The 26,886-nt window shown below is 42.1% G+C and overlaps 1 protein-coding gene across 4 annotated transcripts in view; it reads right to left on the bottom strand.

Annotated features, from left to right (window-relative positions):
• Nucleotides 1-26,886, bottom strand: part of eml5 (EMAP like 5) — a 37,016-nt gene that overhangs the window by 3,291 nt on the left and 6,839 nt on the right. For 2 of the 4 annotated variants that reach the window (XM_058615865.1, XM_058615866.1), the window contains exons 2-35: nt 23,401-23,560; nt 21,297-21,395; nt 20,865-20,933; nt 18,069-18,254; nt 17,389-17,524; nt 16,665-16,866; nt 15,822-15,959; nt 15,439-15,695; nt 15,111-15,323; nt 14,850-15,017; nt 13,115-13,221; nt 12,883-13,001; nt 12,561-12,747; nt 12,209-12,314; nt 11,818-11,911; nt 10,105-10,205; nt 9,802-9,995; nt 9,011-9,122; nt 8,689-8,816; nt 6,886-7,027; nt 6,618-6,770; nt 6,071-6,202; nt 5,858-5,946; nt 4,637-4,813; nt 4,301-4,502; nt 4,086-4,212; nt 3,135-3,149; nt 2,500-2,508; nt 1,786-1,864; nt 1,415-1,544; nt 1,199-1,297; nt 774-794; nt 351-524; nt 46-254 (exon numbers count right to left, since the gene is read on the bottom strand). In XM_058615865.1, the coding sequence (XP_058471848.1) occupies nt 46-254; nt 351-524; nt 774-794; nt 1,199-1,297; nt 1,415-1,544; nt 1,786-1,864; nt 2,500-2,508; nt 3,135-3,149; nt 4,086-4,212; nt 4,301-4,502; nt 4,637-4,813; nt 5,858-5,946; nt 6,071-6,202; nt 6,618-6,770; nt 6,886-7,027; nt 8,689-8,816; nt 9,011-9,122; nt 9,802-9,995; nt 10,105-10,205; nt 11,818-11,911; nt 12,209-12,314; nt 12,561-12,747; nt 12,883-13,001; nt 13,115-13,221; nt 14,850-15,017; nt 15,111-15,323; nt 15,439-15,695; nt 15,822-15,959; nt 16,665-16,866; nt 17,389-17,524; nt 18,069-18,254; nt 20,865-20,933; nt 21,297-21,395; nt 23,401-23,560 (4,534 nt within the window). Of the gene's footprint in view, nt 1-45; nt 255-350; nt 525-773; nt 795-1,198; nt 1,298-1,414; nt 1,545-1,784; nt 1,865-2,499; nt 2,615-3,134; nt 3,150-4,085; nt 4,213-4,300; nt 4,503-4,636; nt 4,814-5,857; nt 5,947-6,070; nt 6,203-6,617; nt 6,771-6,885; nt 7,028-8,688; nt 8,817-9,010; nt 9,123-9,801; nt 9,996-10,104; nt 10,206-11,817; nt 11,912-12,208; nt 12,315-12,560; nt 12,748-12,882; nt 13,002-13,114; nt 13,222-14,849; nt 15,018-15,110; nt 15,324-15,438; nt 15,696-15,821; nt 15,960-16,664; nt 16,867-17,388; nt 17,525-18,068; nt 18,255-20,864; nt 20,934-21,296; nt 21,396-23,400; nt 23,561-26,886 lie in introns of those variants that run through there. The other 2 variants (XR_009233793.1, XR_009233794.1) reach the window with 2 other exon arrangements.

The raw sequence follows: 26,886 nt of genomic DNA, 5'->3' as shown, positions 1-26,886 counted from the left end.
TTATCATGTTTTGAAAAAGGTAATAGACACAGGGGTTGGACTTACAGCTCCAAATGCCACAGACAGCATGGTCTGCATGCGGGCATCCTCGATGGAGCTCAGCACGCCCTTCTTGCTGAGCAGAGCTCGACCAGCCAGCGTCCAGAAACGCACGTGTTTTATCCCCACAGACACAAAGTGTGTGTCTGAGTCCGGCCTAAACTCGGCTACAAAAATCCTCTGGGTGTGACCTATCCGACTGGCCACTTTGGCACCTGAGACACAAAGCAGAGTGCAATGACAATGCAGTTGTAACACAGGTTTTCTAATCTAATCCCCCATTTTATTTTATTTTCTTCTTTTTTTTTTACCTTCCTGCCACTTCCAGATGGTGATGGTGTGTTCAGGGTCCAGGCCCACAGACAACAGGAGTTTACCTGTGGCACTGAAGCTGACAGAACACACTCCGCCAGCGTGGAAACAGCGCAGCACTGATAGCGTTTGCTTGGTCATGGCATCCCACACGTGAATAGATGGAGACGTGGCTGAGTGAGAAAGCGAGGGGGAAAATAAATCCCATGACCGTGTCGTGATTGAATATTTGTCCAGAACTAAAACTGACATTGTTTGTTGACAGTTCATACTTAGATTTTCATCGTTTTTTGTTTTTTTTTTAATTCTGAAGCAAACACAAATGTACATTTGAGGAGATGGGTCTTAATTCAGATGACCACTAGATGGCACTGAACTTCAATAATGGATTTGAGTTGTGTCCCATTTTACAACCGCCTTACCTGACATGTCACCAGTGTCACCTGAAATGAAAGAAAAGTCTAATTAATTGACAAAATTGTTTGTTCTTTTATTTTTTTACCACTTCTGTTTCATTATAAATAGCCTCTAAACTTTAGTCAGTTCATAACAACTTGTGTCTTGCTTTTTAACAGTTATATATATATATATATATAACTGTTAAAATATATATATATTATATTATATTATTATATTATATTATATTATATATTATTATATTATATTGTTATATATATATGTATACATATATATACATATATATACATATATATACATATATGTGTGTATATATATGTGTGTATATATATGTATATATATATATATATATATATATATGTAGGCATATGTATTTATATATGTATATATAGATACATATAGAATTTGTATCATTATTTATTCCACATACCTACTTGGCCTGTTGCCACCACATTGGGGAATTTGGGGTGTTGATTGATTGTCAGGCACAAAATGTCATCACTGTGTTCTACATAGAAACTTTGGCAAGCTGTAAGAAGGAAACACACACACACACATACGTACCACACAAAGTGGAATATAGTGCATGTTATATTTACTAAGTTATTAATATTAATAACACCATTAAAGCGGCTTCTGGACTCACAGGTCGTCAAGTTGAGCACGATGCCAATCGAGGCTGTGTGGTAAATGATGTCCGCCCCCTCGTTCAGGTAGTGCACGTTATTGCGGCAGTCGTTGCCACGGTAACCGAAGACCAGATCCAACACGAGGTCCTGCGGGAGAGTCAGAAGCAGGCGACAAGGAAAGTCAGAAAGGTCAACGCCATGACAATGAGGAAGTTTCCCGAGCCAGCTGTCCGTCTGATGTCGACCGTCGTTATTCAATTACGGAATTAACGGAGTGTCCAGAGACGCTGTCTGGAGAGCAAGCAGAGACGATCCCCCTCTGTTCTGTTTCCATGCAATTCATCGTCTGTTTGATGGATGTGTGGTGAGGATGTAAAGTCCTTCTTACCTCAATGGGTCTCTTCTTTTTGCCAACATTGTTGGTCTGCAGCTTCTCTGGCTGCGGCAGTGCTCTGCTGACAGGAGGCCTGAAACAGACAGCTGCGATAAGAAGGCGGCAGAGGAGCTACTTCTACCACAATGCTGATGTTCTCACACACACACATACACACATGAAAAAGTCAGTTTTATCTGAAAATAATACACATTTAAACATATTCTGCAACAACCACCATGAACACCCTGACACTCTGTCTGATAGTCTTGCATCTGAAGTGTCTGTTTTATTAGTGAAGCAATGAAAGATGATTAAATAAGGCGACTGAGTGTGGTAAAGGTAAATATAAGTGACAGTAAAAAGGAAATATCACATTATTATTATTATTATTATTGTTATTATTACTACATTTCCACACATCCTCAGGACATCGGTCAATACAGGGTTATTAAAGGATTCAAAAACAAAAGTTAAAACACATCAGTACTAAGCAACTTATCAGAGTCAGATTATTGCATTAAATCCACTAAATGGCAGCTTTCTCTGACTATTTTAGAAATAACACAAACAATTAGTTATACAACGCCTGTGCAGGAGGTTGTTTAGCTCTAACCACAATAATGGTGTCAACACAGTCAGGTTCAAATCTCTAAATAAGACCACAAAGTTATTACAAAAAAAAAAGAGGAGAGAAATCAAACCATCAACCCACTGAATGTGACTTACCTGGATCCTCTTCATGGCAGCGATAACAGAGAAAAAGCAAGAATTAGAAAAAAAAAGGGTTTCCTGCAGCGTTCACTGCTGCCTGCTGGACACACGATACACAACACCTCAGCCACTGAGGACACAAAATAGATGAGTCAGCGCCAATGCGTTGCCATGGCAACCAACGTCTATTACTATGACAACTGCCGGGCAGAGGATGGCATGGACGCGTACATCATTGTTAAAAGAGACTCTCTGGAATTCATCAATATGAGATAGATACGGACGGTCAACGAGGTTCTTACAAAACAAGACCTTGGAAGGTTTAATCCTCCTTCTGGTTTGAAGAAATCATTTCACATTCTTTAATGAAGCGCTGTCCACACTGACTATTAGGAACAATTGTTTATCTTTTTTTTCATCCATTGAGATATTGTCCTGCTCTCTGTTACAGTTGACAATAACGTCAATTACATTTTAGCCCAGCTGCTCATGAACAGGACACCAAAACAAACCTCATTTGTGGATGAAGAAATAATGGAAAGGTTTAAAAAGCATCTTGACACGCAGCCAACAGACTCACACATTTTAGCAACTACAAAACGCCTCCAGTCTCTGCGTAAAACACATACATCAACACATCAAGAGCTTACCTGACCACGCCCTGTCTTCATGTGGAATTAAAGAATGAAGCAGGACAGTGACAGACGGACAGCCATTAAAGGAAAGAAAGAAGAAGAAGAACAGAAAAGGCCGAGTTACTTCAAAAAAGGGTCAGGAGACAGGTTGGAGAGCCAAACGCAGGAAAAGAAATGGTAAACAAACTTTTAGACCACTCCCAGTTTTCCCACTTGTATATAAAAAGAATATTGAAACCTTACACGACAATGTCATTTAAAATGTCTGACTCATTCAGCCATTAAACGCACGTGTGTCATTCGATGGAAATGGAAGATTTTGTTCCCAAAAATGTGTCGCAACTTAATTTGATTTGCTTTCACCTTGGATCCAGTTTATTTCTGGCTCCCTGAGCAACTTGCACTGTTTGCCTGCAGTACAGTAATGTCCCAATAACGCAGCAGAGGGTGTAGAAACACTGTTCCTTTCTAACATGGCACTCCCATGAAGTCTTGTTCTCAAATGTCTTGTTTTGTCCACAAACCAAAATGATTTCTATGTTATCCAGAGCAAAGAAATGAAGAAAATATTCACATTTAAGAAGCTTAAACGATCGGAAATCTTGTTTTAATCATGAAAAAAAGCTTCAAACCGATTAATCGATTATCAAAATAGTTGTTGATTCATTTAGTAATCGATTAATAAACGATTCATTGTTTCAGCTCTAATTGTTATTATTATTTTATGTACATTTTACTTGACTGAGATTTCTACACTGGATGCTATTCCTCCTATTCATCCGGGCCTGGGATCGGCACTAGTAGATTGAATGTGTGTGAAGGTGTGAATGAAGGAGGCCTGACTGAAATCTGTACTATTTCTACTATGAGTGGCTGAAATTCCTAAGAGCTGTTCTCAATCTTGAGCTTGCACGCACCCAGAGAGCATTTGCGAACAATGATCTCCAACGGCGTTATTCTAAATACCTTTCATCCACCGAGGGCTCTTTCAGCTGCAGATGAGGTTTCACCCCAGTCATGGGTCGCATGTTGGTGGATAAGGCCTTGATGGTGTAGTTGATCTCGTTCTCTCTCATCACATCGCTGTCATAACCTGATAAAAGGGTTTGCCCGGGGGGAAGGCTTCAGATTTTGCCCAAAACAACATAAATAACAATGCGGGGAGAAAGTCGACTCCTCACCTCCGTCGTCCTCACTCTCGATGTCCGACTCCTCGCTGTCGCACTGTTTGAATTCCCGCCGGCCCTCGGGCTCGTGGGCCCAGATCATGAGGCATGTGTCGCCTCCGCCCACCGTCACCAAGAGGCTGTCGTCATGGGTCCATCGCACGTTGGTGACGTGTGCACTGTGAGCCACGTAGCGTTTGAACTTTGCGTATTTCCCCTGTGGCAGAGAGACAACATTTATATAAGGCACACGCACATTAACACAACATTTGCAGACACCTTAAACCTAAAGCCTCGAGAGATCAAGAGATCTTCACATTACAACAATTATAACTTGAAATGTGAACTCACCTTGACAGGATACCTGAAGAGTTTAATGTATCCCAAATCATCTCCTGTTGCCAGCACCTTCTTGTCAGTACTAAGGCAGGCACAGGTCACTTCTGTGACCTCGCTGATCACGGGCCAGATGCCCTCAACGGACGTGCCGAGGACACACGTCCACGTGGTCCAGTCAATCTTCTCCACCTGAGTCAAATAAGAAACGTTTAAATATGAATATTAAATGATCAGCAGCTCAGAAATGCTCGACGAGTGTGTGAAGGAATCTGAGGGCACTCTCGCGGGTGATAACTTAAAAGCCTTTAATATTTAATGACTAATGAATCATACGAAGAGCAGGAATGATAATTGTATTTTGAATATTGCAAGCAGTCAATGAACGCAGGGAGACCAACACTAGAGTAATGAGCTCTATGCAAGAAAAAGAACGGAAACAAATGATCTCCCTAAGATGAGCAGAATATTATTTAGTTTAAAAATGTTGCAGTGCGGATGGGTTGAACAATGTGGGGAAAATATTTGATTGCAACTGCGATTCAGTATGTGATATCATTTCATTAAGGCAATTGTACTCGTCTACATTAAATACATTCCAAGGATTAGAACTTAAAGATAAGAGGTCTTTTTAACATGTAAGAGTTACATTTTTTTTAATTTACACAGACAATGGAACAGGCAAAACCAGAAGAATTAAATTGCAGCCTTTGCGATTCGCTAATTGCAGCGTTTCCCAGTGTGATTTCGACATGAAAACAACGAACTGTTCAGCAACCCCCAAGTGCAGCTTGTTTTAACCTGCATTAAATTGCGACGTCCACCCACCTCTGAGACGCTGAGACGACCGCAATAATAAAACAACTGGTGGTTAAATGTTAAATGTGTCGAAAATGAAAACAGGCTCAAGAACGGACTCTTGTCTCAGTCTGCCAAATAAAGATGAAAAGTGCACATATCATAATAGAGGACATCACTGTCAGCACTCAGACTTGACTCAGCAGCAACCGCCATCTCTGTGCCTCATTTTCTCAATGCTCTCCCGTACCAAAAATCTGTGTATTTTTGCAACACTGTCCTACGTCTACAGCCAAAATTAGAAAGACACAGGTGAAAAGTGGGCCGTGTTAATGCCGAGCTGCCCTTCCCCGAGCCTCCTCTGTTCCCGTAAGAAAAGTGTGGGCCAATGGCGCCATAACAACGGCTGCTACGCTGTCTTCCCTCCTCCCTGCTCACCTCCGTAGCTGGAATGGTCTGCCTCTTGCCGCGGGGAGCTTCGAAGAAAAACTGCTCTTTAGCACCTGTGTTGACCTGCAGCAGTTTTCCTGTGAGTGAAAGAGAGGACAGGAGCTAATGGTGTCTTTAGGAGAGACATTTGGGCAGTGAAGCATTTTCATTTGCAAAGATTCCCTAAGACAAGACAGGACTTAGACATCGTGTTTACTTTACCTCTCTTGTCCCAGTCCAGGTGGCTGATATAGTTGAGGCATCCTTTGCAGACTCCGACCCTTTTGCTGCTCATCACGTTGTAAATATCCACAAAAGTGTCTGCTGATGCTACAGCAAGGTACTTCCCAGCACCTGAGCCAGCACAAGAGAGACAGGAGTTCACATTAACAGTCTTAACCAGTGGAAAGAACTTTATGTGTATTTTCACCACATTAACACCAGTTTCCTGCACAGTCGGACCTCAGAGATCGTTCCACGGTGTTTGGTTCAGAAACAGGATCTTTTGTGTTGTGTCGAGGTGGACTAGAGTTTAGTTTCTTTCTCTCACTTTGTCATCACCCACTGTTTCTCATCCTATTCTTGCTGTGTTTCCGTCTGGCCTTATTACAGAAAGCCATTAATATGGACAAGGCCTGAAGCAATGTCCCTCCTGACTAGAAGGAGTGGGGAGGGGGAGTTCCCACACAAACTCAGAGACTTTGAAGGGCACAGAGACTTTTTGTTCCTAAAACAAGGTTTAAATGGAGTTGTGTGCCATTGCACTGACCTGGAGAGAATCTGATATCAGTTATGATGTCTTTGCGGTGGTGGAACGACACCAGGTCCTCCAAAGTGTCCGCGTTCACAATAAGGAAGCTGCCATCATTCAGACCCACTGCCAAGGCTTTACCATCAGGAGAGAAGCAACAGCATCGACCACCTGTGAAGAGGAAGGTACTTATTAAAGCCCCGGGACTAGTGCACATCCGCTCTGACCGACTCCTGAACAAATACAGAAAATCTGCTCATGTATTTGCGCTGAAGCACTGACTCACCTTTCCTGAGCTTGCGTACAGCCAGCATGCAGTGACTGGGTGAGAGGTCCCATATGCGCAGGGTTTTGTCATCGCTGACAGTGGCACAGAGTGGGAGATGGGGATGAGTAGCCAGGCCCCACACTTCACCCTCCATGTGACCCTGCAGACCCAGAACAGTACAGATCTTTTATTTGAAGCTGGTCAATTCATTATCTCTGGCACAGATCTACACAGAACTCCATATATGGTCATCCTGGTGTTTATAGGTCACATTCAGGCTTAAAAAATGGGTCGTTGAGTCATTTTATATCACATTTTTAGTAGTGATGTGAAGTAGCAATAATTGTGCAGAAGTCACAAAATGTCTTTTGTTTTTATTTATTTAGCACAAAGTGCTATGCCTAATATTATCAAATATCAAATATTACAAGGCATCTTGCCTGGTAAGGCAAGGAAGAAAGAAGCCCAACAGTTCACACAATGAGCAAACACTGGGCAACAGTGGAGAAAAAAAAAGAGACGGAGTAACAAGAGGAAATCTATCCAAAGAGAGGGAGTAACAAGGAGAGACGAGAGACAAATAAAAATAAATAGGAGGAAAGGGAGAGGACAAGATAATGAGGGAACATCAACCAATACAAACAACAAGAACAAAACAACACAACAATAAAAAATAGGCAAAAAAAGTACAGACAAAGCCTCCATAATAAAACCAAATGGGTGCTGGTTTTAATGGTTTTATTTTCTTCTTTTTGGTTTAGCTAAACTTAAATGACTAATTTTCTGTGACTTCTTATTCTAAAAATCATTATACTAAAAGAAAAAACTGCCAAGATTGTTATATATAGTATATTAATAATAATAATAGTTAATATTATAATAATAATAATGATAATAATAATGGCAGCTCATAAATAATACTGATGCTGATCATCGGTACGTTTGTTTACTTTACAATATTTGCTAATTTACTTTGATTTTATTCAGGATTATTTTGAGTTCTGCCCAGAAATATGACTAGTAAACAATATATGAATCCATTGACTTCTCTTATTTTTGCAGTAACATTATCTTTTCTATCTTTCTGTAAGCAGCAGTTCAGCTGCGGCCTGACGACTCAGGCCAAACAAGATCTCCATTTTCTGTGAATGTTTTGATTTTTTGCCCCCAAAGACAGCACCACAGGGAGCCTGTGATGTAACCTACGTGACGGATGAATAAGAACAACCTTTGGCTCTTGTCTCTCATTCATCACGTTGTGCTTGTATAAGTTAAAGCATTGAAAGAGGGAGATCAATCGCATCTGCGCTTTCTGCGTATGATCAGGGCAGCCTGGGAGACACTGCACTTAACTAAATTCTGCGGCTGTAATTCATCATGGTTTATAGCTGTCTCCTTGGCAATTGCGTGGAGCCATAAGTCACGCTATAGGCTACACTGCTACTTTAGGTTTGTATATTTTTTTGCTTATTACACATAATATAGATTCTCTACCTTCCCGAGCACAATAGTGATAATCAACTTACAGCTTCAGATGGTTCACTTACATAGCAAGTTACGTAACAGTTCTGTCCACATTACAAGCCAATGTAAATTAGTAGATTTTTGGTGCTTCTTTAACTTAACTAATGTAGAAACAGTCCCCACAATGTCTGACTCCTTAGACATTATTAGTTCGTGCCAAGGCTTAATTAATCAATTTTCGCATTTCTTTTATTATTATTTTTACATCATCTTCCACTTTTTTTAATCTCAAACCTAATTCATACGCCAAAATGTTTCGGCTTTTCCAGGACATTCTTGTTATATTTTTATCTTTACCTGGACCAGCAGAGTGATGGGACCACTCTTGTCCACCTCTAAGATCTCGCCGTTCTTGGTCCCCACCAGGATGTGGCCGTGGCCCAAAGATATGGCACGAATGGACGGGTTGTCTTCCAGCAGCAACCCTGTAGAGCCGAGGAATTACAGCATGAAATCAGAGGCCTAAATTACAACCAGGACAAGGGAGGCAATCTTCATTTCAGCTAAAAGCATTCAGTGTTTAAATGGATTTGCACTGCATGGTTTTATTATGTCTATGAAACCATGGAAGTTGACTCGAGGATAGAGGAGAGTCACTCAGAACACATTGACTTCATACCTTTGGATCCTGGAGCCAGGACTGATCTCTTGATGGCATAGGTCTTGAGGCATCTCTCGAATGTGTCATCCCACAGAGCTACGATGCCATCCTTCCCCCCAGTCACGAAACCCTATAGGCACAAAACATCAGCACATTTAAAGCTACAATTATCTCAGCAGAAGGTAACATTAAGAGTACATTTTTACATAAAAACGACTTCAAATGTGGCTAATTGTGATCCATTAGAATCAAAAGTAGTAATGAAATATTTCTGCATTAAAATATCATAAACAATGACGCTTCTGTTGTATATTTTGGTGTACAGTGTACTTTCATTAGTTAAAACATCTTAATATCCATAGAAATCCATATTTTTATTCAAAGTACTGGACCGTTCCGTTTTGGTCGCCTTTTAATGACACCATGATGACGCTTTACCATCTTTGCTATAACTTCCATATGAAACATCAGAGTGAGGAAGTAAATATCCAGTGTGTTGTCTTTTGTTTTTTATTCTTCATTTTATTGTGTGTTTATGTCACAAATCACGACTACTACATTGCCATGTGCGGGGCATTCTGCCACTGAAGCTCTTCTGGCAAAGCACAAACGTACAGAGGAAGCCAACAAGACCATAAAGACAACAAATCTCAAGATCCTGTGCTGCTTCTCAACATCATCAAACTAGGTCTCTTGTTATTGTAAATGACACTATGATGAACAGTATTTGATGATTTTTTTTACCCTCTGGTAACCCACATCACTACAGACCAGACAGGACTGAGTCACAGCAAGGGGTTGCGATGTACCTTTTCTAGAGCGTGCATACTGAAAACAGGGCCGTCATGAGCCTTGACAGTCTTCATCAGGAACATGTCCCTCCAGATGCATATGTCCCCAGAGCATGTGCCGGAAAACACCATCTCCTCCGACCAGCCATACACGGCGCACATCATAGTTTCCGTCTTCCCCATGTTCCCCTTGCGTCCAATTAGGCCGCCACCTGTAAAGAGAGGCAGGCAGTTCGCTCACAGTCAGATGTGACAGAGCTGAGCCAGATTTCCGCTTGTTAGAGTCACTCCTCAGAAGCCAAAGACACACATGAGTCTTACCAGCCTTGTGCCAAAACTTCATATGTTTCACCCCAGCTGTGATGAGCTTGTCAGGCAGGTAAGGGTTGATTTTGACAATGAATATCTTGTCCTTGCTTCCCCTGAAGAAAACAAACAGAAAGTTGCACATCACAAAATGAGCACAAACAAAAACAGTCAATTTGGTCCCACACACTTTAAGTGTGGGTCTTGAGAGAGCCAACATTAACAGTAACTTAATCATTATTTTTTATCATTAAAGTGTCACATAAGTTTTACATTTAAAGAGGGTGACTAAACACCCTAATGGCCTATTACATCTGTCGTTGTCCTACTCTGTTGAAGTAAGTGTTATTTAAAGTTGGCAACCGATTTTCCTGCTGCCACAAATTAAACCATCTGCAAATAATAAGTGTTAAATGTAAAACACAAGGTTTCCTTTTGAATCATTTTGGACAAATGTAATCAATTGCTGGCTTTTGCAATGCCCCTAACTGCACTAAGGATGTAAGCAACGATTCAAGAGCGAAGCCCAATGAACTAAAATGAGGTGCTGGAGAAACTACATGAAGCCCTATTGATGCATATCTTCCAGTCAAAATGATCACTTTGCAGAAAACTGAAAAACAAAATCATTTGCAACAATTGCAAACAAAATGGGACGAGTCCAGCACACTAAAACTGTCTCGTGTCAATGTGATGTACTCTGCCCAAAACCTCAGCTTCTTCAATTGTTGCATTTTGTTCTCCTGCTTTAACCTCAGTCCTAACTCTCCCCATTTCCTGGCTCAGCCCTTCATTATCATACCTGCCACCTCTCCTTGTCCTTACTCTACCACACTCTTCCCACCTCTCTGGCAGAATATAAAGCCATTGTCAGTAAGGCTGTGTTTCCCTGTGCCCGCCTCACTGCACTGCCCCCCCGGGGATCCACGAAAGGAGACGAGTGCCGCTGTCCCTGAACTACAGTCAGAGGCTGAAGCTCCACAGCGTAATGCTACAAAATTGCCAAAGGGGGAATTATATTTTGCGATATACACATCTACATCTTACTTGCATTTAATGTAATGTACACAGCCTGTGTGTGAGCCTTCAATATGATCACATCATGTGGCATTGAAATGTCATTCTTGTCCTTAGGATCAAAGTTTGACTTTATCATCAGTGTATTTTAAGCTATAATCCTTCATCATAATATACTTGCTCTTTAATATCCAACTAGTTCCAGGGCAAATCAGACACGTGCACCATTTCTGCTTTTGCCTCTTGCATTCACTTGTATCAGTGTTTATTTAATCACAGATTTTGTTTGTATCCTCCTTTGCAATTTGAAAACAGCTTTAAAGATGCATATAGTTAAAGGGCTTTCTTCTAAAAAAAACAATAATCCCATGTAGTAAGAAGCTGAAACTCACATAATAATACATTTAAAGTGGTTCTTATTAATTATGTATGTCCAGAGTAGGCCCTGGGGTAAAGTTCTACCCTATCCATTCAGACTCTGGCAGGGTTAAGTGTAGCAGTGGAGCAGTCATGTAATCTTAAAGATGATTCACCACCTTTCCGCTCCTTCATTAATCACACAGTCAGCCTCAGCACAGCTTCAATTTCACCCTCATCTGTAACTGTCCATATTTAAGCATAAAGTGTCAAAACAACCTTTAACGGGAAGGTTTGTCATAGTTTCCCAAATGTGTGGGGACGGCAGCTGCTGCGTATTACGGTGGCACTAACCGCATGGCAGAGAGCTTCTCCCCCTTCCTCCAGTCCCACAGCACGATGGTGTGGTTTTCATCCAGACCCACCGAGACCAGGCGCTTGCCGTCCGCTGTGGAGAGAGAGAGAGAGAGAGAACCATTCAGTACAGCACAGACAGATCCAGCTCCTGCTTTAGTTCAGTGGAGTTTGGCTGTTAGCGACATGAAAGCAGCCCAGAGGGTATGATCTACGGGCAGGTGATTCACTGACTCTGACATCAGATCACTTTGATGCGTCTGCCCGGCGCCAATTAAGGCGGGCAAGACGAGCAGCTCTACCTTGATACTGTCAGACTGCTGCAACTAAAACGCAGCAAAAAAAAAGCGATTTTGAACGTTGACTCGAAGAGGGAACTGTTGAATGTTACCAGAGAAGTCCAGAGTGCACACTCCGAGCTGGTGGAAACCCTTCAACACAGACATGGGTTTCAGTGTTTCTGTGTCCCAGATGTGGATGGAGGAATCTCTGCCGACCTGGACAAACAAAAACATTAAATGTCTTTATTACTCTATTAGTGCTGTGATTATGAGAATTCTATCTATCTATCTATCTATCTATCTATCTATCTATCAATCTGTCTATCTGTCTATCTGTCTATCTATCTATCTATCTATCTATCTATCTATCTATCTATCTATCTATCTATCTACGAATGTTCTCTCAGCTCTCAGGAGCCATAAAAAAACACCTTATTTTCTGTTAGCTGCAGAGGCATCTACCTGGCCTGTTGCTACATAGTCCTTGAGGGGGTGGATAGCCAGACAGAGTATGTCATCGTCATGGCCCATGTAGAAGCGCTGGGTATTCTGCTGTCTGTTGTACACAACCCCGACAGCAGCTGCATGGTAGACTATCTCTCCAGTCTGGGTGTAGAACAGGTTGCTCCTGCAATCGTAGCCTCTGTAGCTGCAAAGATTTAAAAACAAAACAAAAAAAACAAAAACATAATGATTAAGAGGAGAAGATATTAGGAGCTTATTTGTAAATTTGTGTGTGTTGTTCAGTGTCAGCCTTGTAACTGGAAATTTTCTTTCTGCCCACCCATGGATGAAATGCAGCTTCACGCCACTCCCTGGTGTTTTCTCCCTCTTCTTCATAACTGCTGCTCGATGCTTCTCTTTGCACTGCTCTTTGAGCTGAGGTAGATCTTCTTTATAAACCTGAGGGAATAAAGAAGACATTTTTTTTAATTAAACCCTATGATTTGTATTGTGGCGTGCTTTAAAGATGGGGGTGGGGGTGGGAAGGTGTCCCTGTTATTATTGATACAAACCTGTCGTCGATACGTGAGTTGTGTCTCCTGCTCGATTTCTGAGTCCATCTCAGGTACGTCTGACTGATCTGAGTCTGACTCTTCACTGTTTGATTCCGCCAAGGTCTCTGCAAACAGAACGAGATCACTATAAGGCATCCTTGTCACTTTCTCTATGATTATTTGAAGTTTTAATCCACATTTTTGTGCCTTTTGAATCACGCAAATATCCCACAGCATTCTGTTTCATCAGAAGTGAGGGTCAATCAGGTTGTAACACCATGACATCTCCGATTTATCAGGCAGTCTCGCTCGACAGTGACATTGCTCGAGACGAATGCATAAAAATGCTGATGCAGCACAGTAAAGCCATGCCAAGACGAGGCAATAAGCAGAACTGGCAGCTAAGAGCGGCCACTCTGAAGATCCATTAGGGAAATTAAAAGGAGAGGCAGTTAGTATGTGCTTTAATTTCAGAAAGCACAGCTGCACTCTGCCTCTGGAAAAAATATGGCTTGGGAATGACAATGCAATTATGCTTTCCGAGCTTCATTCACTTTATTGGATTCATCTTAATTAATGTGATGGCCACGCCTTTGTAGGGCTTCATAGAAATGATAGTTAATAGAAAAAAGTAAGGGAAGAGAGAGGGAACAATCTAGTACATTGCTCTCTGGTGGTTTAGCACATCAAGTTCATGAGGCCAGCAGGAACAGTTTGAGTGCCCCCATTAAGTAAGAGTGAGCGACATTCATAAAACCAGTTACAGGATACTATGAAATGTTCTGTAACACATTATTTCTTCTAACACGTTGACTTTACTACACTTACTGTGCAAAGAAACCATTTCAAACAATAGCTTAACATAAATTATGTACACACATTACACTACATAACACTTCAGGCAAGTTATTTTCCCATTTCTGCACAGGAATGTGAGAAACTCTAACTTGCAGTTCTCTTGTCAATAATCTTTACTTGTCTATTTGTGTTTTTAGTGTATTTTAGGCATGTATTTTTTTTGTTAAAAATCACCTCTTTGCTACAATTTTCCTGCACCCTCTGTTCTGCATTATGGAAGTAGAGAAGATTGAGTAGGTATCAGAACTTCCAACAGGATGCACCACTTAGCTTAATGTGATAATGTTTTGTTGGCAAGAGCCACCAATTTGTGTGGTCGCCTAAAGTCAGTCTACAGCTCTCGAACACATCAGCAGCCGAGGATCTTTGAACTAAACTAGCTGAGCTGAGCTGAGCTGAGCTGAGTTGAGTTGAGTTGAGATGAGATGAGACCACCAGTTAGAGCCAAGTATGTTATGTAACACTTAAAGGGACAACAGACAACCTTAGTGTCCGTAGTGGTTCCCGTTTGGTCACAAGAGGCAGTAGGAGAAATGCTAATCTTTATCTGATTTACTGTTTTTCCACAGAAGCCTTATCCTGGTTGCCAAGAGAAAAACATAATTAAAGCAACACAGATCAATAAAAGGCAGATGGTGCTTTTTTTAAAAAACACCATTCCACTGTACAATTAGTTGAGGTGAAACATAGTCAAGGAAACCTAGAAATGTGGAAAGGATAACTAGCCTATTTGAAGATTTACGTCTAGCCACACCTATGAAACATTTCTGAAACCACAATATTCCGTTCCATTCCAAGTGACTGATTAGAAGTTAAATGAAATACGACAGTGAATCCACACATCGCAGGAAACAATCATAAAAACAAAGTCTGAGCGAATGTATAAAACTCTCACCTTGCGGAGCAATATGCAGAGCTTCTTTGGACTTTCTTTCAGGGACAAACTTCCACTGAAACACGGAGTGGTCCGCTCCACCTATTGTTATCACCCACTGGTAGTCATGTGACCATCTCACGTTGGTTATGTGGGCTGAATGACCTAAATACTTTTTAAATTTTGCACCTAAAACCAAGAGAAAAACCTCTGTCAGTCACACAGCATATAAGAGGACAGATTCTTTTTATTTATTTAAATGCTTAATACTGTCTTCTTTACCTTTTTTTACACATGGATACCGTAGAAGTTTGACGAGTCCATAGTCATCGGCTGTTACTAAGACTTGATTGTTGAAGTTGGCGTCCACAGAGTTGATATCATTGATATCCGAGTACTTGGGCCATATTCCATTAACCTCTGGGCCCAGCACACATGTCCATGTAGCCCACTGTACCAGCTTCAGCTCTTCCCTGTTGGTCACCTCCTTCCCACCTCAACAGAGGAAAGACATGCTTTATTTTACAATGCAACAACGTTACATCCAAAAAGAACCACTCTCTTTGACTCAATACTTCTTTAATGTTAGTCCATTAAACCTTGTGCTTACTTGGCATCCTGAAGAAAAGCCTCCGGCCGCTGCCATTGTTGGTCTGCAGGTATTTGCTGTCCGTGGACCAGTCCATGTGTGTAATGAAGCTGTTGGATCCAATGCACTCGCCCACTTTCTTGTACCGCTGCACCACACCATAGATGTCCACTGAGTTATCATTGGAGCCAACAGCCAAATGGGCCCCATCAGGGGAATACTTCAGCTCATGGATGGCCTCCTTCCTGTCCTTGATGTGGACCACCTCGGTCATATCTCTGAAGGGAAGCAGAAAGGTGCAGCTTGAATGAAGAGCTAAAATGGACACGATACTGTGTAATAGTAGAGTCTTTCATTTCAGTGGGGATTTTATGTGAATTAAAACTTCTGGATTGTGAACCCACCTGACCCTTAGAACAGTGAATGAGCCATCCTTCATTCCCAGCGCCAGGTGAATGCCGTCGGTGCTCACAGCGGCACAGCGGATAGGCTCCTCCATATTACAGCGGGCTATCAATGCATGATCTATAAGGCTCCATATCCTTTTAACACAGAGGAGGAGGAGGAGGACATATGAAGTGGGCGAAGCAGTGATGAGATGACAGAGGTTCAAATAGCCAGAGCAGAGATGTAACAAAATAAGTGAGTAAATTTGGTGACATGGTCCAGTGTGTAATAAATAAATAATCGAATACCCAGATATACATATATAGATGTATATATAGATATATAGATATATATATATATATATATATATACATATATATATATATATACATATATATATATATATATATATATATATATATATATATATATATATATATTTACTATAAGTAAGGATTTGCTTTACAGCAATCTAACTGGAAGTGTGTTTTGTTCTCTAGCAGAAGCTTACAATGCTAACAAAGAATTACTGATCTGCCGCATAAACCCATAAAGCATTAACTCTTGGGTTATTTTGTTCACATCCTTTGTGTAAAGCTAAGGACAATGCAGTTCTCTGACAGGCTTGAGTAGAGGGGTGAGTATTTTATTTGTTGAACTCTCCAGTCCCACCATTCACTAATTCTTTGGTCCCTTGTTGGTTTTTTATCCTTTGTTTGTGCCCCCCTCTCTCTCTATTTTTTTAGAATAACTACACAAGGATAATATGAAAGATTATTTTCCAAATGTTGTTTCTTTGACACCGTCTAATTCAGATACTCATTGGTTCTGAAACACGTCTGGATGCATCTACGCTTCACCTGACTGAGCGGTCATCGCTTCCCGTCATTGCCAAAGGTTTGGTCGGGTGCACGGCCAGTGCCCACAGCTCTCCCTCACAGTGACCCTGCATGATGAGGAAGGGCTTGTTGCGGTCGTGGACCACAACCTCAAAGATCTCGCTATCCTGCGTACCCACGAGGATGTGATCTCCTCGCCAGCACACACTCCGCACAGAGAGCCCTATTAAAAACAAACAATGAAGAGAGATAGACATTTTAAGAGGAAATAAGTTCACAGGACATGTTGTCTAGCCAATCTGCAACTGACGGTGGGTAACACAGCAAGAATAAGATGGAGGAAGCCTGTGATGTATACATATGTGAATAATGGCTCTGTATACACAGCCGCAACAAAGCTCAGACTTAATAACAACAACACAAACAGAAGAACAATGTGACGACTAAAACAAACAGACTGAAACGTGGATGTTAACTCTGCCCTCAGTGACTTTACCCACCTCGGCTATTTTCACCTCTAGCTACTGATAGGTCCGAGATTACAAACATGAGGGATGGAAATAGAAAGAAAGTAAGAGTTAGAAAAGAAAACAGAAATGAAGCACAAAGAAGCATATTCTTCTAATAAGGTGTACTTTGGTGTGGATTTTTGCAATTCTCATCGTGCCTCAGGAGACCATTGTTTGGACCGCAACTTTTCTTTCCTTAGATTTTTTTTTTTTTTAAACAAGCAGTTTGACCTCACCTTTATATCCTTGATCTGTTTCCCTGAGATCAATGACAGTAATCGGTTTGAAGTTGAGATCCCACAGCCTGACACAACCATCTCGGCCCCCGGTGGCGAAGCCCTCCTCACAGGCATTCATGCTGAAAATCCCCGACTGGAGGAAATGACAAGCTGTCAGTGAAGATCTGCACAATAAATGAGCAGCAGCAGAAGCAGCCCCAGCTACAGAGCGCGCACAGTGCTGCTGCTTGGCCAAGCATTTGTTCAACAAGGCTTTCACAATTACATACATACTCCTGTGGCCTCAGGATAAAACAGAACAAGGTAATGGGGAGTCATATATTTTATCATGATTGGAGCGCTTTACAGTTGCTTTGCAATTAAAGTATACACAGAGAGGTACTTTGCTGAAGCCCCAGTGAGGTATTTTGGCAACAAAAAAAAAAAATCATGTATTGTATTATCCCCTCCCCCATCCACCCATCCTCTCAACCCAGCTGTTGATCCCATAGATATCATTTAATCCTGTTGAGCAAAAGGCTGATCCTTTCCTACTGAGCAGAATCAAACGAAGCCAACATGCACTGCTTCAACCCTGGTTAAGTTCACTAGATATTTTTACTGTGGTTCTAACAGAAACAGTGAAGCAGCCTGAATCACAAAGCCACAAAAAAAAAAAAAATACTATGCAAACTCACCCCATGAGCTCCTTGCACGGTCCTCATCAGATTGATCCCTTTCCACACGTAGATGTCACCATTCAAGGCACCCGAATATGTGACCTCGTCCTTGGCGCATGCGAGGCAGAGGATGGTTTGGAGATCGCCCGTTTTGCCAAAGACACCGCGTTTTGGAGTGAGAGCATTACCGCATAAGCTCCAAAACTGTGAACACAAACAGAAAGAGTGAAACAGTGTGGTGGCTAATAATCCCCAATGTAATCCTGTTCTGACAGAGCAAATGGACAATTATGCAGCATTTGGAAACAAGAGAGTGAAAATCACCAGGTTACTTATGATATGATGCACACAGACACACACACACACACACACACACAGAGACCTTGAAAGAAAGTCAAATTGAAATCCCCCCACCCCACTAGTGATTGTGTGCATGTGACACTGGGAACACATGCTGGAGGTCAGCGCTGTAACCACCTGATCAGCATGCACAGACACAGACACACATTCACATACGAGCAGGTTTATTATTTAGAAACAAGGTCATTGGGATGCACAGGCATGGCCTATGTCTGAGCGCTAAATCCATCAGGTGGAGGAGGAGAAGGCGAAAGAGAGGCGCTCTGTCTGCATGGAGATGAGATCACGGGGAGAGAAAGCTCACGGAGGGCGTCTCGAATGCTGAGACGGTTCGGCCATTGACACATGAAACCAAGGCACACTAATCACAGGCAAGTAGCAGGAAAATGACGGGCAGACGGAGAGACCTTTTTCTGCTCTACCTGGAGGATTTGCCTTGACAGCTGACATTTGACTCACTGCAAAAGCATGTTTAAAGGCTATATCTTACACTATGCCGACTCTGCCCAGAGGAGAGAGAAAATGTAGGTGGTGGCGTGCTGTTTGTTGTCACACAAGAACTGATCGGCACACAAAAACACACACACACACACTCACAGAACATACAAATGAGCTCCTTGACAGCAGCCTGTCACACCCTCACAAACACCTAATCTCCTGACTGATAGGGCGGATGTGCGCTAACAGGGGGGGATCGATTATCAGACACCACCATCGCAGCCTCAGATATGGCTTTGCCATCTAACATCGAAGATGTGCACAGGCTCCAGCAGAGCAGCTCTTTTGTGTTCCTGGGCTCATAACGGAGCTCCTCAGTGAGTATTTGCATTTGTGTTAGCTTTAGGGATGAAGGTTATGAAGTCACAATCGTAGGCGTATGAGTAATCTGAGCTAAACTGTACATGCAGACCATATAAAAAAGAAAAAAAAGTCTTAGGATGGAAGCAATCAGGGGCGACTGTCCTGGTCACAAAAGGGCCCTGATTGCATGGGAGCCTATGGGAAAATAAGCCAACTTCTCACTTGACTCATTATATCAGTAAACATTTTCCTGAGGAGTTTATTCGTTCATTTTCTACTGCTTTATCCTCCACTTGAGGGTCTGTCAGCTGGAGCCAATCTTAGCTGACAGAGGGCAATCAATTTATCTACTCCATTAATCTAATCCCCAATCTACAAGTCTTTGGACTGTGTCAGGAACTCAGAGTACTCGGGGGGGAACCCACACACATTGGGAGAATATGCAAACACTATGGCTTTATTTTAAGGTTCCACAGGCCAAACATGTTGGGCACGACATTACTATAACATGTAAAACTGGTGGTAAACTGGCCAGAGAGCAGGTGAATGGTTAGTCAGTGTGTTGTATGTGTATCTGTGTGATGATGTCTCCAATGGTCTCCAACAAGTCCAAATGCAAACATCTGTACTGAGGAGGCGTGTTAGGAGTAAGACACTGCCAGCAGTCCTGATCACAAAAATTACATTTCCCTTGTCCTGCTGGTGGTTGGATTACTGGAGCTAAATCTCCTGGATTGTGCTATAATCGCTCAGCGAGCGCAGGGCCAGGGAGCAGATGTCACATGGTCTGCAGGGTGACGGCTGGGGAATTATGTGGGACGATTGCTGGATTGCCTTGGCATCAGTAAACCAGATAGGAGAAATGAGAGGAGGAGGAGGAGGAGGAGGAGGAGAAAGAATGGTGGATTTCAGAGGGGATCTGGGGGTCAGGTTAAACGGCCAGAGGGGGGTTTCTGTGCCACTGCAGTGGGGGAAAAGCTACAAGTGGAGACAGGTCAATCTAGATTGAGATGAGGGAGTCATCAGTGAGATGTTACACCAGTGGGAAATACGTTCAGTTAGCTAAGCCTAAATACTACATCAAACCCATTTAAGTGTGCTGCTATGTTTAGCCTCACAGGGCCTGTGGGCACATTTTCCATCCGAGTGTGATTCGCTCTTTTCCCAATGTTTTGAAAATAAGCCTCCTCTGTGGCTTTGGGACTCCTTGTCTTTTTTTCCTAATGGCCATGCCACTCAAGCAACATGGCTACATATCCCGAGGAAAGACGAAGACACCATTGCGTGAACTCACTGATGATTGATGAATGCCGCTCTTCTGTGAAAAATAAGTGATAGCTATAGGCCCCATGAAAAGAAGCAACCACAGCTGGGGTTTGCACAATGAAGGGGTTTTGAAAGCTGAATGAAGATCGCGGAGTCATGGTTCACTATGAAAAGAACACATTTCCTCTCTGTAGTGTCGATTACTACAAATTTGAGAGAAGAGACTGTGATTCACTGCCTCTAATACTTCTGTTAAGTGGCTAATGAGCATGGATTCTGGAATAAAGTGAATTTGCATACATCTAATTTAAGGCTTTGATGGGGGTCATGATTATAAAGCAATGAAGGCAGGGAAGAGAGTGTAAAATGACCGAGAAGCAGCTGTACCTTGATATGTTTGACACCACAGCTTACAAGCTTGCTTGGCTGGTACAAATCCCACGATATGTCAAATATCTGTGGGAAAAAGACATACAATGCATTAAACACTGGCTTATATTTACGCCAACCATACAACATCACACTATGTTTAAAAAAAAAAAGGAGAAAATATGAGTGAGAGTGTGTGTGTGTGTGTGTGTGTAGTCATGTTGTAATATGTGTGGGCAGAGTTAGAACACAGCTGCGTGTATTTAATCTTTTTAAGATTTCTTTTCATTAGCCGTGCATCCTCTCAGAAGGGCTCTGAAAAGCTCACAATAAATCTGGCCTATCTTGTTTATGTCCCCTCTGGGCAGATGGTCCATCCAACATTTACAGCTAATTGAGGCAGTCGATATGGTACTTGTGATGGGGACAGCAGAGGAAGAAAGCATTTACCCTGTCTGTGTGACCGGGGGCAGCTGCCAGAACCTTCCCTCTCCTCCAGTCCCAAACACAGATTGTATTTTTAGAGTCCAAGCCCACGGACACCAAGCACTGGAAAGACAGCAAAAAGGAAAAGTCCCACATCACAGATTGAAGAGACTCTGCTCTGTTGCACTAATCACTGCAAAACAAACATAGCTAGCTCCACTGTAGCATGCCATACCAGCGGTGAAAGGGCGAATGGTGAATACAGAGCAGAACAGTTGTCCAGCCTCTGGCACTTTCAGTGAGCAAATTTAAGTGCTTTTGCTGGAGGAGCTTCCTATAGCTGACTGAGTGAGTGAGTAGGCAGCAGCAGCAGCAGCAGTAGCAGTAGTAATGGAGCAGAAGAGAATAGAAGAGAGTAACTCGTATGGAGGTTCTTCTCTACTCTGCACTGTTACATGTTAGAAGATGCCCTCTTTGAGCTACCGCTGAATCAATATTTGGCTATGGACAGACATGTCTGCTGAGGCATTTAGAGACAGTTTTAACTGGCATTTAAGAAGTCTTTATTTAGATTTAATGAAAAGTAAAAAAAATAAATAAAAAAAAAGCCCCATGTGATGAAATCCAGTGAAACTGTATGAATGATTGACTGAAAAGCTCATCCGTATATATTTTTAGCGCTGCTATGGTGTGGCTTAAGGGAAGTCAGGCTGCCAGTTAGTCCACCACTAGTTAAATGATAAAAAAACCCATCTCTCCTAGATATGTTAGTTTTGTACTACCTGGTACAGAGAATAAAACTGTCCTTTTTTGCCTGGATTATGTTTTCCAGTGAACGGGAAGTATTCACATGCTCTCTCAGCTCTCTGGCGTTAAAAATGTGTGATTTGAAAAGGAGCCATGCACCCTATAAAGTGGTGCTTCGTATATTAAAGTTAGTGGCAAAGTAGTGGATTTAAAAAAAATCCAAATTAGTTTTTTGTCTTTTATTCCTTTAAACTGTTATTGCACAGTCAAAACACACAATAATATTCAATAACTGCCAGATAATGAAAGTTTAAGTTATCTTTTAGACAATTCTACAGCCATAAAATAATTAAATAAATCCAGGCGGCCTGCTTATAATTATGGTCATAAGAGGGTTAATAGATGAATGGGGTAAAGGCCACAGAGATTCCTCCGGATTGTCCTTGGTTCAGCTCTGACTTATTCTGACGTAGGAAGGGCAGAGATGGGGGACAAAACAGGGCCAGTGAATGGAGACGCGTTGGAGCCTCCACTGGTTTTAAACACTGTCACATTCCATCTAAATCCCAAGCTCTCTCTACCCAAGCAGGAGAACACCACAGGAATATTTCTCTGCCTCTCCCAGCAAAATACAGGAAATGTAACCCTAGAGAGACATGCAGACATAAAAACCTGGAGATGTTTCTGCACAGCATCGATTTTTATTAGGTGGAGGCTGCAGAGAGCAAATAGTGGCTGGTGGTAGGTCTGCAGAGAACTGGCTAGAAAAGATACAATGAAAAGGCTAAAGAGGTGCTTGCTTGTCTAGAATGCCCCATGATTAAGTAGCTAATGTGTATTCACTGTTAAGTGCCACTGACTGGACGCTATTCTGTTACTTGTTTTCACGTGTGTGGGTTAAGGGTTTTCTAGTACAAACGATACGCTGTATCTGCCTGTTTTTCTTTAAACATCCCGACCACTCAATACTGCACACTGTACTCCTTTGTGTGAATATATATTAAATGCACAACATTTAAATATTAACAAATGCGTGTTACATTCAAAGCATTGTAAAAATGAGTTCACACAATAGCGACTAATCTCCGCACGAATCACCCTCTCTCTATTTGTCAGTATAGAAGTGTTTAGTTCTGGTGTGGTCTGGCAACATTCCCGTGCCGCACGGCGATTCATTTTGGGTGAGGGACAGATGGAGACAACAACGGAGAAGCTCCCACGAAAAGTTTCAGAACTCTATACACACTAACGCTCCCTCACTCAGGTCTGATATCCGGTATTACTTCCCAGAGCCAGTTTTCAGACGGACACGGCACACAAATAATATCACATCATTTCCGTTCACAAAGACCAAACAGAGGCAGAATAATAACACAAGTACCTGTCCCTCGAGGTCAAAGGCCAGACAGGCAATGCCGTGTGTGTGCACATCCTTGAGGATGGACACTGTTTGCACAGTGTAGGAGTCCCATACACAGATGTAAGGTTCCTTGCCCACCTGTCCCGTAGCCACCAACACACGCTCCGGATGCAGAGCTAAGCTGTACAGAAAAAAGAGAAAGGGAGGGAAAACATCTGGTTAGCTTTAACCATCTAGCACACTTGTGTGTTTGTTGTTGGGATGCAACCTCCCGGGAGGAAGTCATGGGGATGTGATAGATGAAGCGAAGGGGCAGCGTGACGTGGTGACATGGTTCAATTAAAATTAAAATTAAATCAGCCATGCTCAAATACACACACACAGATTCACTCCGCTAATCTTTTAAGGACTCATATTCACTCATGTTGGGTATATTTTAATAGTTTATAGTTAATACCTAACCCTAACCTAATTAGAATTAAAAATTTTCTTTAAAATCTTAACCAGCTCCTCAGAAATTAGGTCCAGCCTCATTAGGAACAGGTTTCAGTCTCCATGAGGACAGAAAATGTCCTAAAAAGGAAACAAAGAGAGAAAGAGAGAGAGGTTGGTGCAGCTTTTTTGTAAGGATTCTGCATTGACTTCCATTAATTTGTAAAGCCTAACCAAAGTCGGTCAGCGTTTATACATAAGACCGTACATAAAAGTGGACGTAGTCTTCCAGTTGAAAAATAAACTCCTATTTTAAAGCCTCGAGATTTAATGGCACCTATTGGACGATACCAGCTGTCAATTACACTGGTGTCCACTCATATGTCCGGTTCTTTATCATTTATTTTTCTCTAAATGGGAACATTATTTATAAAATGTACATTTATAAAATTTACAATTCTATTGAAGAAGACCTGAAACTAACGATTTTAGATTAAGCATTGGCATTATATATCACATTGCTCATTGACATTGATATTGCTACCACTGGAGTCACACCCTGTTGTCTAATTGCTGCTTCTGTCCTCATTCCTTTACATTTCCCACTGGAAAGCTACGTCTCTTTTTATTTTTATATGGTCTATGCATTTATACAAGAAAACTTCACACACACACACGTATATACATAAAAACCCATGTTGTATCCATGAATCCACAAATGTTATTGTTGTAGTTCATCCAGGAGGTTCGTTGCATTACCAGGCATATGTTTATAACACAGTTACATAATACCCCCCTCCTCCCCTGCCTCCCTCCATACCTCCCCCACCTACAAGCTTTCCCTCTCTATACAGCCGAGCAACAGCCTGCTGTATAAAGCTGTCACTCCCTCCCTCCCCCCCTGCTTCCCCTGTCCATCCTTTCAGATCCAGCCAGTCACGTTCCAGGCAGGCAGGCAGGCATGAGTGATTCACTTGGCAATTCTTCCCTTTGCTTTGTCTTGCCTATACAGTATATTCCGTGCTGCATCAGAGCTCCTTCCATTACCCGTAATCAGGACTGCCCATTTTGCCAACTGCTCTCCAGAATTTCTAATTCCGACATGAACCGAGGCAGAGGGCAAGAGAGGCTTCACAGGCCAGGCAGCATCAACCTGCTGAGTCAAAGCAGCTCCCTAATGCAGCCTTCTACCAATTTGACTCCTCTTCAAGTACTCGGTGTGAATCTTTGACTTGTGACACCTCATCTACAGTCGAAACATACCATCACCGATGAAGATGAGGGATCGGATTTTTAGAAAACACGCCTGATCTCTGTTCTCCCTCAACCACCCGCCATGTCCTCTCCCATCACCTCATAAGTTGAACCTCGCCCAACACCTGGCACAATTTCTCAGCTTACTTTTTTATGACTTATATAATCAGAGCAAAGCAGCTAAAAATAGCACTCAGAGGAAGACAAAATGACGGGGAAAACTAAGAGATGCAGACAGACAGAGCGCTGACATAAGCAGGTACACAGCACAGCAAATCTGCAAGTCTGTTTGACAGACGTCAACGTGAGACTTTCTCTATGGAATCAATGCAGGCTTTAAGCCAACAACAAAATCCCAGTTATAGTACATGTCTGTCAGCTGAAGAACTGATTAAATGCCATCGCTAATGACTTAGCCTGCAGCGCATAGCCACGGCTCTCCTGTTTGAGATTGGCTGAGGCTGTTTGATGTGACTCTCTCCCATCTGCCAAGTGCTTTAGTACAAAAACTAGTGGCAATTAAAAAGTCTGTTTGCATGTAGATATGAGACCACTAAACAGCCCGGAGAGCTGATTTATCACAGTGAAGATGGTTCGACATTTACACATGAGCGAGTATGATGGGTCGTCCCACATAATATTCACACTCTGCAGCGGTCGTTTCTTGCTTTTGGTTAAAGTGGATTAAAACATGCACGGGATTAGCACATTTTCTGACGGTCTATACTGTGTGGGATACAGCGGCGCGGCACGGTTTAGGTCGGTTTTCCACTACAAAATAGTACCTATTCAACTTGGGCGGAGTCATCACTGCGCGGCTGCATGAAACTGCTGTGAAATTCTTGTGCCGGACGTCTCTTCTTGTGACGACACTCTGACCAATCAGTGGGCGTCACGGATAGTATCTTCTCGGTGCGCTTGGAACTTGAGCCAGAGGAGGTACTAAAAAAAAGTACCAGGTACCAGGCACTATCGCTAGTGGAAACGCAAAATAACCGTACCATGCCGAGGAGAGACAAGTTGAGTGGAGCTAGTGGAAACGCGCCATAAGTGTTTCAATACAGCTGTTCATCAAATCCCACCTGAAATTCCTGGAATAATCATACACCAGACAGTTAAAAACTCAAAATAGAATGGAAGAAAGCAGTGGGTGAGTGTAGTGGCGCTGGATCAGACAATGGGAGAGATAAGAGGAGGAAGGGAAATGGTATAAAGAGTCTGGCCTATGTTGAGAAAGGAAACCAAGCCGTGTGTTAGTTCATGCAGGACACGATAGTCATATACAGCCATAATCTGTTAGCCATGCTCCAATCACATCCACTCAGGGTGGCCTCACACACCTCAGCCTCTACTTTTCTAGATCAGAGTTCAGCAGGTTCAAAACTTTGAAATATTTTGCAATGTCTTGCATGGGATCGCGCTTCGGATCCAGAGAGCATCTGTGTTCCTGGCTGAAAGCCTTTTCACAGAATATTAACTGGGTTAAAACATACTTAGGAAAAGCATGTGCATTTGTGCAAATATTTTACTGGTGCAACACTTGAATAATAAATCAATATATTAATCATTTAGGGAATTTATTGAGAACAGTTTGTTGACTGAAGCTTAAGATGTGCTACTTGTCACTGTTTATTAAATATATTTGATCGGACAAACGATCAACTGTGAATTTTTTTAATTATTTTCTGTCATTTTACAGATATATCATTCCACTGCTGCAAAGTGCTTGCTCATAGAGAGAGCTGTTGGGTGTCTTTGAAGAACTGTAAGGTGACGTTAAGGTATTTGGTAAAAAAAAGAGTTCTTAATTTCGTCATCAAC

This window comes from Solea solea, chromosome 18 (assembly GCF_958295425.1).
Source record: "Solea solea chromosome 18, fSolSol10.1, whole genome shotgun sequence".
NCBI classification, from domain to species: domain Eukaryota; kingdom Metazoa; phylum Chordata; class Actinopteri; order Pleuronectiformes; family Soleidae; genus Solea; species Solea solea.
The sequence above is the reverse complement of the archived record's forward strand: the minus strand, read 5'-3'. Positions and strand labels throughout refer to the sequence as shown.